The following is a 17,456-nucleotide window of genomic DNA, read 5'->3' as shown; positions in this document are numbered from 1 at the left end:
ACCAGTTATCCCCTTTCTCTTCTCCTGCTGTGTTAAGCCAGGGTAACTGTGGCATGAATCAAATCATAGACTGGGGCTGGAGAAGGAGGGTAATGCCCAAGTAGTTACCGACTGCCAGGAAGACCAAAGAGCTCATCAGACAAATCATCTTCAGATCCTGTTTACATCCCAAACTTGTCCCAAAGTCAGGCTATAGTCAACAGAAACATTTTATACTGATAATAACCTGGAAACCTTACAATAAAAGGAGAGTAGACAATTAAGAGACCCAAAGCATTTGGGAAAAAGTACAATACCCAGAGTGTGAGGTTCACACTCAACAGACAAAAGTTAATAGAATTGAGAGAGCAAACAAAACATTTTAGGCATAACTACAATATCCTAAGAGAGATGATCATATCCATTATAGAGGAAGAGTCAGGTATTGAGGAAACATGTATAGACATTAAATATATACCAAGTTTAATAGATGGTCAAATACTAAGTTTCATCAAATGGTCTGGCATACCAATGGACAAGGCTGAAAAGCAAATTAGTAGAAAGTGGAAGGGAATTCTTGCATTACTTAGTGGTGAAGTACCATGAGAAAGATAATGACAGCCAGGCACGGTGGCTCATGCCTGTAATCCCAGCACTGTGGGAGGCTGAGGTAGGTGGATCAATTGAGCTCAGGAGTTTGAGAACAGCCTGGCCAACATGGCAAAACCCTGCCTATACTAAAAATACAAAAATCAGCCCAGTGTGGTGGTGTACACCTGTAATCCCAGCACTCTGGAGGCTGAGGCTGGAGGATTGCTCGAACCTGGGAGGTAGAGACTGCAGTGAGCCGAGATCAAGCCACTGCACTCCAGCTTGGCTCTGGAGAGACTGTCTCAAAACCAAACACCACACATACACACACAGACAGATAATGAGAGACATAGACGACAGATCCAAGTGTTCTAACATTTAGCTAACAGCTGTTCCAGAAAGAGGGAAGAGAAAGAATGGAAGGGATGGAAATAACAGAAAAAGCAACATAATAAAATTTTCTAAGGTAGAAAAAAACCAAGGATTTTCAAACTGAAAGTGTTTTAATGCTTTTATCTCCAGTTTTGAAATTATATGTTTTAAGTCTTTTATCTCCAGTTTTGAAATTACAGTTATTCTTTTGCACTGCAGACTCTTGCTCAGTTTGGTTTTCTTCTTGGTGTGATTTGTAATTTTTGTTTGTGGCTATCTTTAGCAGGGATTCCTTTTTTTGTGCTGATTGTGAAACTGTCTCTCCAGGGGGGTTTTGCATTTGCTTTTGTCAGGTACTTCAGTGGTATCACCAGCAGGATTTTTTTGGTTTTGTGTCCTAAAAGAAGTCTTACATGTAAATTTATATTCCTAACTGGAGTGTGCTACAAGCTTGGGGTTTTACTTTTTCACAAAGAGTTTATTCACTATCCATAGCTCCAGGCAGAGGCAAAATTTCTTGCTATCTTCCTGGTTATATGAGTAGAGTGGAGTCTGCCTTGTACTGACAGGCCAGTCATTCGAGAGTTCTAGCTTTATGCAGATTTCAATTCTATCTTTCTACTTTGGAAGACATAAGGTTCCATCCCTGTTCCAATGAGGATAAAAATTCAAGTCCCTAGGTTTTAAGATCTTTTTCCAAACATGCTAACAACCTCTCCCTTCCCTGCCCTCATGCCAAAACTTGCATTCTTATTTTTCTAATTTTATAGTAGTATACCTATGCTATTGAAGAGTATGGAGCTATTAAAATAACAAGGTAGCCTACATGTGTTGACAAGGAAAGATCTCCAAAATATATATTGGAGATATATATGTGGCAAGAACTAGAAGTCCCCAACACAAAAAAATACATAACAATGATATTCATTATTTTGCAATGTATTACAATTTCTTTAATGGAGAATAAAGGGATAAAGATATAGCTGTAGTCTTATCAATACTGCAGATAATAGTGAGCAGCTGATATTCCTCCATGGAAATTTGTAAACACTCTTTATAGCAGAGGAATACTACACCTGCTTCCACTTGTATGCGATATAACATATCTTATAATACATCGCGGCACACAAAACACACCAAATTGGAAGAAGAATTAATCCGTACCAAACTCATCCAAAAAGCAAGGTGGAATTAATCCTTACCAAACTCATCCAAAAAGCAAAGGCTGAGTTGGTGTTAGAAATGATCTGAGTAAAAAGAAAACAATTTAGAAAATACTTCAATATTCTAAGTACCCACACGTCTTTGAATTAAGTGTGTATGTGTCTGCGTGTGCATCTTGTACTGGCAGGAGTATTTTTAGATTTTCACACTCTTAATTATATATGGAGGAGTTCTAAGTTTTAGAATAAGGAGGAAAATTTAAATATATAAGAGAATATTATCCTTAAATTGAAAATTGAATTATAGTAGCAGTGATGATATGATTACATTGACCACTTATTGATCAATGTGCATAATCACATCCTCAATCATCTTATGAAGTTGCTATTTTGCTAATTTTACAGTTGAAAAAACTGAAGTCTAGAGAGGTTAAGTTACTTACGCAAGGTCACACAGCTCAAGGAATGAAGTAAAGCCAACATTACAACTCTGTTTGATTCCAAAGCTCTGTTTGATTCCAAGAGAGGCCCTGTTACACTTACATCTACCAGGGCCTCTCTTCTAAAAGTCTTATTATATTTGTTAATTATGTTCATTTGTTGTGCAAAACAAAGTTGTGTTTATAAAGAACGTGACGTAGAAATAATGTCTCACTCCACTTATTGGAGACCACACTTATTAATAACATTTGGTTGTATTTTAATTGTCTTTTTTCTCTTTTTCCATTTACATAAATTGTATGTTCTGAAGTTACTGATAGCAGAAAAGTAAATGTGAGGGCCAAGATGATGATTGTGAAATTTCCTCATATTCTAGGGATTATAGTTTTATCTGAAGAAGGTAATTTATTCTGATTTTTTAATGGGTGGATTTACAGGCTTGTGCCTAGTGAAAAAGAGCATCTCCTACAGTTGTTCGAGTGGCGCCTGCGATCTTTTCTCTGCTCTCAGGACTGCTGGGACATGCCTTGGCTGCCTGTCTGACGTCTCTTTCTGATAAGTGAGTTTTAGTCTCTAACAGCTCTTGGGAATTTTGTTGGCAGAGACCTGGTGAGATCATTCTGCTTTCCGCTGAGCTTCCTTTCTCTGTTTTTTCGGACTGTTCTGATGAACGTGACCCTGGAGCGTTCAGTACTACCTCTGTTCCTTTAGGAACTATTGGCCTACTCCCTGGTTTTATCTCTCTGTGTACAAAAGCTCCATGTCTCTGGAAAAGAAAACAAAGTAGACATTAACCAGGAGAACACAGATTGCTGGAAGATGCAGCTGTGAACTGAGTTTGTGGGTTAGCTCAAGTCCTAGTCAGTGACGCAGGCACTTCTCTGCCTCTTCACTGGTGTCACCTTAGTCCCAAACGAGACACCACCATATATGGGTGAACCTTTTAAATTATAAAATAGGGTACATCAGAAAATGAACAGGAAGGAAAAAAGCAGAAAATCAAAGAAGCAGCAGCTCATCTCCCATTCTCAACTTTTTTATCATTTGGACTGTATAAGACTATTTACATCAAATTTCATTTCTTGCTCTAAAGATTGCTATGGATACAACAAAAACTACAGTTCATAGACCTAAGAATTTATGATTGCATCCCAAATGCCTATTAATGCTAATGAACAGATAAGTAATAATGAAATATGAAAGCAAACATCTATAGTTGGAAAACAATCCAATAATTGACAATGACATTTCTATTTGGCTTTATAAACTTTATATGCATCTCCCTGCCACACACATGTATTAAGCATATCAAAACATTTGTCAAACTGCTTTAATATTATTATTATTATTATTAGAAATGGGCCTTGCTCTGTTGCCCAGGCTGGCCTCAAACTCAAGTGATCCTCCTACCTCAGCTTCCAGAGTAGCTGGGACTACAGGCATCAAGTTACTGTACCCAGCATGCCTTGATTTTTTTTTAATGCAAATTATTTCAATAATTTAAGTAGACCAAATTCCAAAGACTGATTCAAATGTTTAGATTGATTGATTGAGATGAGGTTTCATTGTGTCACCCAGGCTGGAATGCCGTGGTACAATTATGGCTCAGTGCAGCCTTGAACTCCTGGACTCAAGCAATCCTCCCACCTCACCCACCTGAGTAGCTGGGACTACAGGTGGCACCACCATACCAGGATAGTATTATTCCTCACATTTTACTATGGCATGTGGCTAAGATTCTAGCCTATTAATAACTACAGTAGTTTGTTTAAATAGACATTTAGAAAGATAATTATGACTTGAAAAGGCTTAAAGTTCTATAAATCTACTCTGTCTTAAAGTATTAAATAATTCTAAATACTGTCTCACCTTTCCCCGGAGAGGCTCGTTCGGAGTTTTTCTGGCGTCATATTGATGTATAAAAGAGATATATTCTATAAAATTGTTTTGAAGTTCTGCTGATGCACCAGGAAAGGCAAGTGGAACTGAAAAAAAGATTTTGTGAAGTCAGGACAAAAAATTAGATTTGTTTATGGAAATATAATCAGTGTTAATAATATTCATACTTTATAAAATATGGTAACAAAACTAAATTCTTTAAGTATGCAAGATTATTTATACACATCTAAATAATAAATAGAATGGATTCACCATTCTTTCTTCATGAAAGGAACCAAATCAAAATAATCAAATTAGCCCCACATGTGGAATTATTAGTAATTTTTAAAACTAAAATTAATATTAATATAATAATATGGTCAGGCATGGTGGCTCATTCCTGTAATCCCAGTATGCCTTGGGAGGCCAAGACAGGAGGATTGCTTGAGCCAAGGAGTTTGAGGACTAGCCTGGGGAACATGGTGAAACTTCATCTCTACAAAAAATTATCCAGGCATGGTGGCATGTGCCTATAATCCCAGCTATTTGGAAGGCCAAGGTGGGAGGATCACTTGAGCCCAAAAGTTCAAGGCTGCAGTGAGCTATGACTGCACCACTGTTCTTCAGCCTGGGTGAAAGAGAGATCTCGTCTCATTAAGAAAAAAAGACTTTTAGATATGCTTTTTACACAGATACCAATACGTTTTAGGGAAAGCACAACTATATTTTGTTAACTTTTCACTACTAGAAAGAGTATGAAAAATTCTCTGTTGAATCTATAGTTTGGCCAGTGGCTATGGCCATGGACTAGAAATTGTATGCTGAAGCTAGCACTAATGGAATCCATTGGAAGACTCTAGGGCTGCTGCAGTTGTAGTTGAACACATAATTCTTTTCGTTTCACCCAATAACAGGGGTTCTGAAAAATTTGCAAGAGTATGAAATCCTTTAAAAATCACTTTTAAATAATCTTTCAATCTGGTTGATGAGTATATTAGTTCATTATATTGGTCTCTGTTCCATGTATGTTTAACATGTTAAATAATTTTTAAAACTCAGTTTTACTTTCAGCAGAGAAGGTTATTTAAAGAATCGGAGCAACTTTCAGTACTGTTGCTGGCAATAAAAAGAGTTTAGTGAAGTAAAATTCTATCAAGGACAAAAATTTCTCCCTTAAAAAACATGTATGTGGCCGGGTACAGTGGCCCACGCCTGTAATCCCAGCACTTTGGCAGGCCGAGGTGGGCAGATCACAAGGTCAAGAGATTGAGACCATCCTGGCCAACATGGTGAAAACCCGTCTCTACTAAAAATACAAAAAAAAAAAAAAAAAATTAGCCAGGCGTGGTAGCGAACACCTGTAGTCCCAGCTACTCAGGAGGCTAAGGCTGGAGAATCGCTTGAACCTGTGAGGTGGAGGGTGCAGTGAGCCAAGATCGTGCCACCACACTCCAGCCTGGGTGACAGAGCAAGACTCTGTCTCAAAAAAAAAAAAAAAAAAAAGTATGTAAGAGTTTATGTACACCTAATGTATCTATGAAATGCTATGTAACAAACTGGTAACAGTGGTGACTGTAGGGAAAGAGAACTGGGTGACTGGAGGACACAGGTGGGGAGAAGTGGATTCAGTTTTCACTGTATATCTTTTTGTACCATTTGAATTTTGTGCTATATGCATATATTAACTATTAAAAAAATTTAATTTTTAAAAATCACACCTTTAAAATTAGAGGAATACATAAGAAAAATGTTAGTAAACTTACATTTATTAAGCATTCATGAATTCACTTTGATATTCAGACATTGTTATGAGCTAACTTTATTAGCAAGAATGATGAGTATTCGAATACTTATACATTACATGATACAAAATGGCAATCTTTTCCCAGTTAGCAGTATAAAAAAAAGTTAACTGTTAACATTTTCTTGATTTCTAATTGCAATCGACTGCTCAAAACTCATTTGCTACTAAATCATTACCTTTCTTTTAAGACTTGCTAGAACACAGAAAAAGGCATTGCAAAGATTTAATAAGCATGACACAGAGAAAATTCTATGCATAACTTACTTTCTACCAAGTGGGAAAAGATGACCTTTTTTTTTTTTTTTTATGAATATCATGGTCCAACTTACAGAACATTAGTATGTTCGGACACAGTTTCATAACTTCGTGGATAGACAGAATGAAGCAGCTCTAAATTTAGGCATTAATTAGGTGGTGGTAATGAAATATCCAAAGCATGCATTTGGGAATAAGATAGTCATGTTTTCGAATTCTGGCTTTACCACATTTCTTAGTTGTGACTTTGAAAAAAATCACTGAACTTCATTGAAATTTTCTATTTCCTCCTCTCTAAAATGAAGAAAATAATAATTTGCTTTTGGCATTGTGAAAATTAAGGGCAGCGTTTGTGAAGTCTCTAGGATGCCATGGTCAAATTATGGAGTCTTCAAAGTTAGCAAAGGGCCAGCTCTTTTGTATCCTGACAAAAGGGGAAACCATGGAAGAGAGAAGGAAGCAGGAACCGGAGCTATCAAAAAAACTGTGAGAAACCCAAACGCTTTAGTGAGCTGGTATGAAGGGTTAGTTGCAGTTTGGGCTGGAGGGTAGGAAGGTCAGATGTAGCCAAGAGAGAATAGGTTGGGGGAGAGCTTTTAAAATCTGCTCTTGACTTTCCCTCACATTGCCTTGGGAAGATCATGCTTGCCCAGGGCCACAGAAACTGGCAGCAACTGCCTAGTCATTTGTTGTCAACACAGTCATATCAGAAGAGCACAGAAGTCCCTCCAGGATAAGGAGCTGATGAAAATGGGTACATGCTGCCCCCTTGGGCATTTCTCCCTCCAACATTCCCCCAGCAACCATCAATGCTGGTGAATTAAAAACATCAAGATACTGCCTTCTCTCAGTGACGCTTTTTTTAAAAAACAGTTTAAGGCTGGTAGGGTGGATTCCTGACTAGAGGACCAGCCTAGTAGAGTGACAGTAATTAACAATGGTCAAAATAGGGTTTCTGGTACCAGAAGCTCTCCAGCCTGAGCCTCATTTTCTTTCCTTAAATTTAGTGGCAGGCACACATACCAGACCCTGGTCTTCAGCCTTTGCCTGCAGAGGGCTACTGATTCCCCTAGGGGGGAACATGATCTACCATAAATTTGACTATAAAAGACAGAAAATTTTAAAACATATACTGTGTGAAGCAGAATTATCAGAACCAACATACCAAGAATTTAAAATAAGCATAACAAATATCCTCAAAGATACAGAAGAAGGTATTGTTAATATGAACAAGAACAGGTCATAAAAAGGAATAACATAAAATGTTAGAAATAAAAAATATAACAGTTGAAACAAGAAAATAGATGGTCTAAACAACAAGAATCACGAACTAGAAAAAATAAGACTGAGAAGCTGTCCCAGAAGGCAGCAGGAAAGGATAAAGAAATACATTAAAGAAAAGTTCAAAGGCATGGAAGGTGGAAGTATCAACACCAGAACTAAGAAGAAATAGAGGGAAGGGAAGGAAATATTTGAGAAAATGATGATGATATATATCGAAGAATTAAAGAAAGATCAAACACCTCAGATTGAAAGAGCTCACAAAATATCAAACAGGTAGCAGGGGCTGGAGAAAGATGAGGCAATGAGGCACAAAGGATGCAAAACTTTAAGGAGGCGCTTGCATGACCCTGGGAGCGAGTGCCTCCTTAAATTTTATACCCTAGCTGGGCTTCTCACTCTCCTCTCAATCCTGCAGTGTACAGATAAAGGAAAAACTCGCATCTAAGACATTTAATAGAGAAATTTAAGATCATCTGGGACAAAGAAAAATTATAAATGCTTTCAAAGGGTAAATTATGAAGGAGTAACAACAGGTTAATATCAAATTTCTCAATAGCAACATTGGACACAAGATAATTAATTTTTTTATATTAAAAGGAAAAGCACTTTAAGCCTAGAGTTTTTATATCCAACCGAATTTTCATTTAACTGCGAAGCCAAAATTTAAAAAATACAGGGAGGAAAGGAAGGCCTCAGATGATTTCCCCAAAAAACAGACCTACTTTGAAAAACTAGAGGAAGAGAACTCAAGTAAGACTAGAAATAAATCAAAGAGGATGTCTGAGATATAAGGAAGAAAATAACAAAAATTTTTGTTTCCTGAAAAAGATAAGGATTAAAGAACATAAAATTAAAAGTATTATACCCAGAAAAACTCAGAACTAAAATTCTATTGTTTAACATATTAATGGAGACCCCGGTGAATACTATAAAAATGAAAAAAGTAGTATAATGATTACAAAGGGGGGAAAAAAAGTAATTGTAGGTGATATAATTACCTGAATAGAAAAACCACAAGAGTCCATCAATTATGAGAATAAGAGTATGGCAAAGTAAACAGACATTGGAAAAATGTATAAAAATAAAAAATCAAGAGCATTTCTCTACAATAGTGTAACTATTGTATATAGTAATAGAAGATATAATAAAAAATAACATATATTCTTAGTAGAAACAAACTATATAGTATGAAGTTTCTAGAAATTAAAAAAGCATTCACAAGATCTCTGTAGAGAAAAATTTTTAATTCTGTTAAAGACCTAAAAGTAGAACTGAATAGACATTTTATGCTCTTGAATAGGATGATAGTATTTTATTATAGTGGTGACTTTTTCCTAAATTAATATATAATGTCACCACAACCCAATCAAAATTCTAGCTGGATATTTTGAGGAATGTCATACATTTCAATGTTTAAATAGAAAAATAAATCCCATAAATAGATCAGCTCTGAAAGGGTAAATAATTGAGACTTTCCATATCAGATATTAATACCAGATAAAAATCCATATAATTAAAATATTTTGGTACTGATCCAAGAACTGAAAATTAACCTAAGTAACATAAGAGAGAGCTTGCACACAAACTCATTTATGTATGGAAACTTAACATAAAATTAAGGAGGTCCTATAAGTAAATGGGAAAAGTGCAGATTATTTTATAAATGGTATTCAGAAAAGTGGTTGACTCCATGCTGGAAAATGGAATTGATTCCCTATTTAATAGTGCACACATGGTGGACTCTAAGATTAAAGACCTAATTATGGGAGGTAAAAGTATAAAATCAAGGGAAGAAAATGTAGGAGAAAACGTTTGTTACCCAAGGGTAGGAAAACCCTTCTTAAAATAGCCAGTACACAACCCATAAGGTAAAAACTTGATTATATTAAAAAACATAGGATAACTTCTCGACGAAAGACACCATGGGCAAAGCTAATAGAGATGGCAGATTGGAAGGAGACATTTGTAACATGGAAACTAATGAGACAGAACATCAATGCTAATTTCAGAGTAAGGACCTTCGAAAAAGCTGCTCCTCCACAAAAGCAATGAATACACTGGCAAAAGTCATCAAAATCAACTTTTTTAGAACTCTGGAAATTAACCAAAGGCATGCAATAATCTAAGGAGCATTTATTCATGAAAAATGGCTTAATCTTTATAACAAAAGCAAGTTTGATGATATTCTAACTCATGCAGTTTCCATCCCCCTATCTCCCCTCTGCAGAAGCCTTGAAAACCAAGACCCCTGCAATTATGATGAAAACCAGAAGTCTATCAGTTACTGGAAGAAGCAGGTTGGGTTTGGAGTGTCTCACAAATACCAACTCAGAGAACTGTCATTATTTAACCTGGCTGGCAGGGTTCATCTTTATAGACATGACTCAGAGCCCTCAAAGTGAATTATGCACCCCCACCACCCTGCCCGTGCCTCACCCCATGACCAGGTGTTCATCCAAAACAATCAGGGACAATTGTTTAACATTACAGCTGCCTAAGGTGACAGTGACAATTGGGGCAAATAAGCTGCCCCAAACTGGAGATGTATATGCTATGCTTTCTACTGGGTTAAAATCATATGACAGCAATTTCCACACCTGAAAAATCTTCAGACAACAGTTTACATCTACCTACTGCAAGGAGATCTACGTATGATGAATTTAAGTTATACTGATGTTTTAGTAAGTGAACTGCATAAAGCAAAATCTGTCATCAATAAAAGCCCTCTGGAGGGAGCAGGACTGGGGAGATTTTTTTGGTCAAAGGATTCAAAATTTCGGTTAGAGAAGAACAATAAGTTTAAAAGATATGATGTACAGGTGGTACTCTCTATCCATAGGTTCTGTATCCACATACTCAACCAACTATGGATTGAAACTTTTCAGGAAAAATAACAAAAATAATACAAATAAAAAAACGCAATAACAAATATTTATATGGCATTTACATTGTATTAAGTATTCTAAGTAATCTAGAGATGATTCAAAGTATATGGGAAGATGTGCATAGGTTATATGCAAATACTACACTACTTTATATAAGGAACTTGAGCATCTGTGGATTTTGGTATCCATAGGGGTCCTGAAACCAATCCCCTGGATACTGAGGGATGACTGTACAACATGTTAACTATAGTTAATGTAGTGTACTCTTGAAAACTGCTAAAATAATAGATTTTAAGTGTTCTCACCATAAAAATAATGTATGTAAGGAAATAAACATCTTAATTAGCCATTTCACAATGTATACATATTTCAAAACATCATGTTGTAATGATGTTTTGTATAGATACATACAATTTTTGTTTGTCAGTTAACACTGTCCATAATAATCACAGTAATACCTAGCCATGGATCAGATTAAATACAAATAGCATATCAGACATTTTTTCTTATAGGGTAACAAGTAAAGACTGGTTATAGAGTAGTTTCTTTTCAAAACACATATAAAACAAATTTAATGCTTTATGAATACTCAAAACCAATATTCTGGGATTTACACACTACTAAGGTAAATGGTTGGTAAACCTTTTTAATTCTGGGAAGGTTTGGGATCAAATATACAGAAGAGAAAGCAAAGAAAATTAAATCTATAATTTGTTATTTAGTACACTATGTCAAAAAAATTTTGATCAAATACTAGTGTTGTGCTGACAATTTCAGGGAAATCTGATTAAGTTGATAAACAGTATTAAAATATTTAATATATCTGAATTTATTAGATTTACAAGGTTTTGCTAGATTAGGGTTTTTTTTTTTCTTCTCCTTGTGAAACAGGGCTACCCCATAGGTAGTAAGCCCACAGTAGCCACAAAGTTTATTAGGTTTTATAAGATTTATTCGATTTTATTGAATTTATAGAAATTATTTAAGTATTTGGAAATGTTTTGATTGTCATAGCTTTGTTTTCCTTGTGAAGATGTTTAAAGTATTTGAGAAGAAAACAGAATATAATAACTATTATTTTTTAATGTTTTAAGTTCAGGGGTACATGTGCAAGTTTGTTATATATAGGTAAGCTTGTTTCATGGGGTTTGTTGTACAGATTATTCTATCACCCAGGTGTTAAACCTAGTACCCATTAGTTATTTTTTCTGATTCTCTCCTTCCTCCCACCCTCCACCATCCAATAGGCCCTAGTGTCTGTTGTTCCATTCTATGTGTCCATGTGTTTTCATCATTTAGCTCCCACCTATAAGAGCAAGTGGTATTTGGTTTTTTTGTTCCTGCATTAGTTTGCTAAGGATAATGGCCTTCAGCTCCATCCACGTTCCTGCAAAGGACTAGATCTCATTCCTTTATATGGCTGCATAGTATTCCATGGTGTATATGTGCCACATTTTATTTATGCAGTCTACAGTTGATGGGCATTTAGGTTGATTCCATGTCTTTGCTATTCTGAGCAGTGCTGCAATGAACACATATGCATGCATGTGTCTTTATATTCCTTTGGGTATATACTCAATAATGGGATTGCTGGTTGAATGGTACTTCTGGAAAACAACATAATTAAATCAACAAACTTGCAATTTAAAATGCTAACAGAAATTAATTGACTATGTTTTGTAAATGAGTCATTGTTAAAGATATATTTCATTTGTTCAACTTGAGTTAAATGTCAAACAGGTGAAAGATGCTACTCTTATTTTATACAATACTTAAAAATTAAAGACTTAAGGAAACATTTTTAAAATTTATAATGTTCAAACTGGAATATTTAAGTCGTAAGTAACTATGAATACCTTTTTATATAGAAAGGCTCTCTTTAAAATTAAAAATCTTACACTGAAACAGATAACCCTCAAAGAATTTGAACTGCCTGCAGACTTGACATAACAATAAAATCCAGGAGACAATGGAATAATATCTTCAAAGTGTAAAGGGTAATTAATTGTGAACCCAGAATTCTACATTTAGCTATGCTTTCATTCATTAAAGACTGTGGGTAACTTAAAGACATTTTCAGACAATGAAAGGTGAAGAGTTGGCTACTCCTAAACTCTCATTTAAATAACTGTTTAAGGGTATTGTGGTAGTCTGTTAAGTTGCTGGCCCCAATGAATCAGGCCTCCCAGTATTTAAATCCTTGTATAGTCCCCTCCCCATAAATGTGGACTGGTCTTATGATTAACTTTAACGAACAGGATATGACAGAGGTAACACTATGCCAATACTAGCCATAAACTTTAAGAAAGCCTTACAGCTTCTGCTTTTGCATTCTTGGGAGTAAGAAGTCCAGCTACCCTGCTGGAGAAACCACGTGGAGTGACCACATGGAGAAGGAGAGGCCCAGTCATTCCTGCATCCCAGCTGAGTCCAGTCCTCAGTCCATCTGCCAAGTGAATGCAGCCACACAAGTGACCATTACCAAGACCAGACCAAGAACTACCCAGCTGAACTCAGCCAAGATTGCAGAACATTAAGCTAATAACATGATTGTTGTTTTAAGCAATTAAATTTGAGGTAGCTTGTTATGCAAATAACTAAAACCAATATTTCAGAAGGAAGTCAGTTAAATCAATTAAAATGAATCTTTTAAATAGTAATCTAAAACCTCTCACAATCTCATAAATAATAACTTTAAAAGTAATTCTTTGGCTGAGCACAGTGGCTCACGCCTGTAATCCCAGCACTTTGGGAGGCTGAGATAGGTGGATCACCTGAGGTCAGGAGTTCAAGAGCACCCTGGCCAACTTGGTGAAACCCCGTCTCTACTAAAAAATATTTTTAAAAAATAAGCTGGGCATGGTGGTGGGTGCCTGCAATCCCAGCTGCTTGGGGGGCTGAGGCAGGAGAATCACTTGAACCTGGGAGGCAGAGGTTGCAGTGAGCCGACATCACGCCACTTGCACTCCAGCCTGGGTTACAGAGAGAGACTCCGTCTCAAAAAAATTTTTTTCTTCATGGAAATAAATGGGGGAGAAAGTAATCCGAGTTATCATAGAGGGAAATTCCTTATTCAGACATTACACCTATTAAAATTAGACATAAAGACTATGTTCATTTATACAAGCACGTGAGACTTTTACAGAAGCCCACAATAGTGAGGAATATCTAAACATGAAAACATCAGAGAAGATATTCAGATGCTTAGTGGTTACTCTACTTAAGAATTCAAATTTTAGCCACTTGAAAGAAGCCTTGTTAGATGAGAACTGCAAAAAATAAGGCAAAGTCCATGAAGAATGTTTGAAATCCACTCTCTGTTTCTTGGAAACTTGATCTAATTAAAATTAGAATTTTCTAAACAAGTTGCTATCTAACCATTTATATTTTATCAACAAAGCCAGGATTTATTCAAACATACAATTTGCTTCTTATATTGGTGAGAACTTAGCAGTTTTACTTTGAGAAATGTTCTTTTCTTAACTCTTTGTGTCTGCTTAAAGATCATTCATCAGTAATATTTTCCTCTTAAATCCCACTCTTCTCAGTATTCTGATCTTATATAAAAAGACTATTAATATAAAAATAATAGTATAGATTTTCAAAATACAGTAAAAAGAAAAAAGCATAACTGTAGCAAAAAAATCGTTATGTTACATTTTGGTGCAAAAGAAGCAACACAAAACTAAAATCTATTTTAGAAAATGAATTTTACCACTATATCTGAATTTGCAATTCAAAAGAACATTGAAATATCAAGTTGTTGATAATTAGCAAGGTTTTATTTAGGTACGAAATACCCCATTCACAAATTAGATTAGGCTTTCCAATTTATAAAGTTTTATTATATAAAACCAAATGTGAACACTTACTCTTACAGGCACTCAAATATGATGGAGCATAGCCATTTGTTAACTGACTGTGGATGGCAGCCAGGAAATTGTGTGTGGTAGAAGACATAAAGGGCGCTTTGAATTATCGGCACAAGATAACATTGCTGAAATGCCAAAGTCCAGGCGTAATTAAGTGGGCTGATGGAACAGAATGACTATGAGATGACTTTTAATTGGTATTAGTGCATGTTTATATGCACATTTTTCTATGTTCATATGCTTATAGTTAAAAATCTGGCACATATAGATTAGTTTATATACATATTTTTAAATGTCACATTAAAACATTTTCTTTTTTAAAAATCATTTTCATCTAATATCCGAATACCTAAAATATGAATAAATTGCAGGCCTGTATTATGTAGTATATGTTACTTTACATTATGACTTTATTGAAGAATGTATAATTATCATTTAGCTAATATTTATTGAATCTGGGCATTGTTCTAGATCCTAGGATACAATAATTAACTTGGCAATGAGAAATGCCAACAAAAGAACAGAGAGAGAAAAAGAAATACCAATAAAAGAACAGAGAGAGAACCATGCCAGATTCTCAAGCTAAATTTCAACTCAACGCACAACGTAGTACAATGCAATTATTGATAATAGAAGCAGTTACCATTTATTGTCCACTATGTAGCAAACACTGTGTTAGGCACTTTACATGTTTCTCACAACAATCCTGCGAAGTAGGAATTATTCTCACTTCATAAACTGAGCAAAACAGGATGATTAAATTTAATGGGTTCAGGTTCACACAGTACTAAGTTTAATACTGAACCAATATTATAAAAGGAGTGTTGACAGTGACAAAGTTGCCGTGATTTCCAGTTAAACATGGCAAATTCAACATGCATTTCCCCCATTCCTTCCCCAAGCCCCAGTACAATCACACTACAGAAATTTAAGAGGGCTTACATCCTTAAGGAAAAAACTAAATGGGAGTGAAGATGTTAACAAATTTGGAAGCTGGAAAACAGATGGATAAGTAGCAATAGACTCAAGTAAACTACAAAAAACTGGAAATTAAGTGCTATGGGGAAGAGGGTGGGGTAAAAATTAAGCCAATTCATGCCACAGCATTCTAGGAGTGCCCCGGAATCTGGAGGCCTCAGATGCCTCTGAGGCAGGGAGTGTGGGACAGGGGGACAAGGTGATGTTGCAGAGGACTGCTTTTAAGGGACTCCTGGATTTTCTGTCCTCCATCCTAGGCAGAGATTTGGAGGATTTCTCTCTGGGCAAATTAAGTAGATCTACAGACCCTGATTTTGGGGGATCCCTTATGAAATGACTGAGCCCTGCCTTATGAACCCAGAACAAAGCCCATTTCTCCAGTATCATCTTTCGCCACTCTTCTACATCCCTTCAACTTGAGTAGGAAAGTACCATAACTGCTCCTTATATGCAAAGGACTGGTTGGCTACCAAAGAAAGTTAAAGCAAAAAATAATATGCCATATGTAGATACATATTTTAACCAGTTCATCAAATTTTTATTGGCATGCCAAGCCATTTTCTTTGAGGAGGTGTCTACTGATTGGAATTCCACTTTGTGTTTCTTGTGCAAACCATGCTTCTAATGCATCACTTCCAGTTTCTATTTCTTTGACATAGAATGAAACGTAAAGACACATTTCAAGCAAAATGAGTGCAGAATCCTTCAAGATTTTAAAAATTCAGTCCAACTCCTCTTTGTTATTTTGCCTATACCTAATTAGCATTTTTTAAAGTTAGCAATTGACCTTTTATCAAGTCTGCAGATTCAACTTTGAATGTTTTACAGAAACAACTGTTTTCTTACTCAGATTTTAATTCACAAGAATACGTAATTAAAATATGGAAATACAGTAACAAGTACATAGACATAAATCTGGTTTGGAAACAAGCTTGACTTTCAGAGAGTGTCTCTACCTCCTTGGTCTGAGTTATATTCTGTGTCTCTAAATCCTCACATGAGCAATAGAAGATAATGCAGGTAAATTTGACAGATCAAAAAGGGCCGTGTAGGCCATACCGAGGAATTTGAAATTTATTCTGTGAACAGAAGTAACTGGAGAATCTAAAGGAGGAGAATATCATTTGTTTTATTTTAGAAGATCCTTTGACAATGCTGCAGAAAACACATAAAGAGGAGGAAGAAAGCAAGCAGGGTAATAGTGGCTATACTGCATTGCTTACAGTGAAGATGGAAAGGAGTAGATTTGGGGTCTTTTGGAGATAGAGGTGTCACGATTTGCTGATGGATTGAATGTAGGGGCAGGGAGCAAAAGGAGAGAGTTTTAGAATGCCTTCTAGCTTATCAAAACGTGAGCACCTGGTGGGAGAGTGGAGGTGGCATTCACTGAGATGGAGAAGACTCGTGGGGGTAAGTTTGGATGGGAGAAATGAAGCATTCTATTCCAGCCATATCAAGTTTGAGAAGGTGACTAGCTATCCAAGAGGAGATGTTAAGTAGGTGTTTGGATATGTGAACTTGAAGCTCAGTAAAAAAGCCAGGGTTAGAGAAATTTGTTTTTTAGACTGGTTCCTTTGACCTTTCACCTTAAACATCTATTCCTTGTTTCACCCCCACTGGATAGTATCTCTTGATTACCTATATCGCAAATAATGATGTTAGCACCCTTCTTCTCTTCTACTTCTCATCTTCTATCGTTGTGCACTTACTTTTCTTATTAAAGATACATTCTGTTCTGTAACCATATTTAAACTTGTGTCTATAGATTGAGCCTAAAAGTTGAAAACTACTAAACAGCATGCATAGTATTACATAATTACATGCATCTTGTTCATTTAAGGGTCAAATGTTGTGCCAGGACTTCATTTCCTTCTCAGTGGGTGTAATGCCCAGTGCCACTTGAAAAAAAATGGTTTAGTATCCATGCCAAATAAATTCCCTATTCTAGGTCAAA

General features: G+C 35.9%; 1 protein-coding gene across 1 annotated transcript in view; it reads right to left on the bottom strand.

The window, feature by feature from the left end:
* Positions 1-1,858: 1,858 nt before the first annotated feature.
* Positions 1,859-17,456, bottom strand: part of CIMIP6 (ciliary microtubule inner protein 6) — a 42,580-nt gene continuing 26,982 nt past the window's right edge. Inside the window, 3 exon segments of the mRNA XM_073022713.1 lie at positions 1,859-2,999; positions 3,001-3,312; positions 4,416-4,531. Of these exon segments, the coding sequence (XP_072878814.1) occupies positions 2,952-2,999; positions 3,001-3,312; positions 4,416-4,531 (476 nt within the window). The 3' untranslated portion in view covers positions 1,859-2,951.

Source organism: Chlorocebus sabaeus, chromosome 14, assembly GCF_047675955.1.
Source record: "Chlorocebus sabaeus isolate Y175 chromosome 14, mChlSab1.0.hap1, whole genome shotgun sequence".
In the NCBI taxonomy this organism is placed as follows: Eukaryota; Metazoa; Chordata; class Mammalia; order Primates; family Cercopithecidae; genus Chlorocebus; species Chlorocebus sabaeus.
Note: the sequence above shows the minus strand (reverse complement) of the source record. Positions and strands in the feature narration are given on the sequence as shown.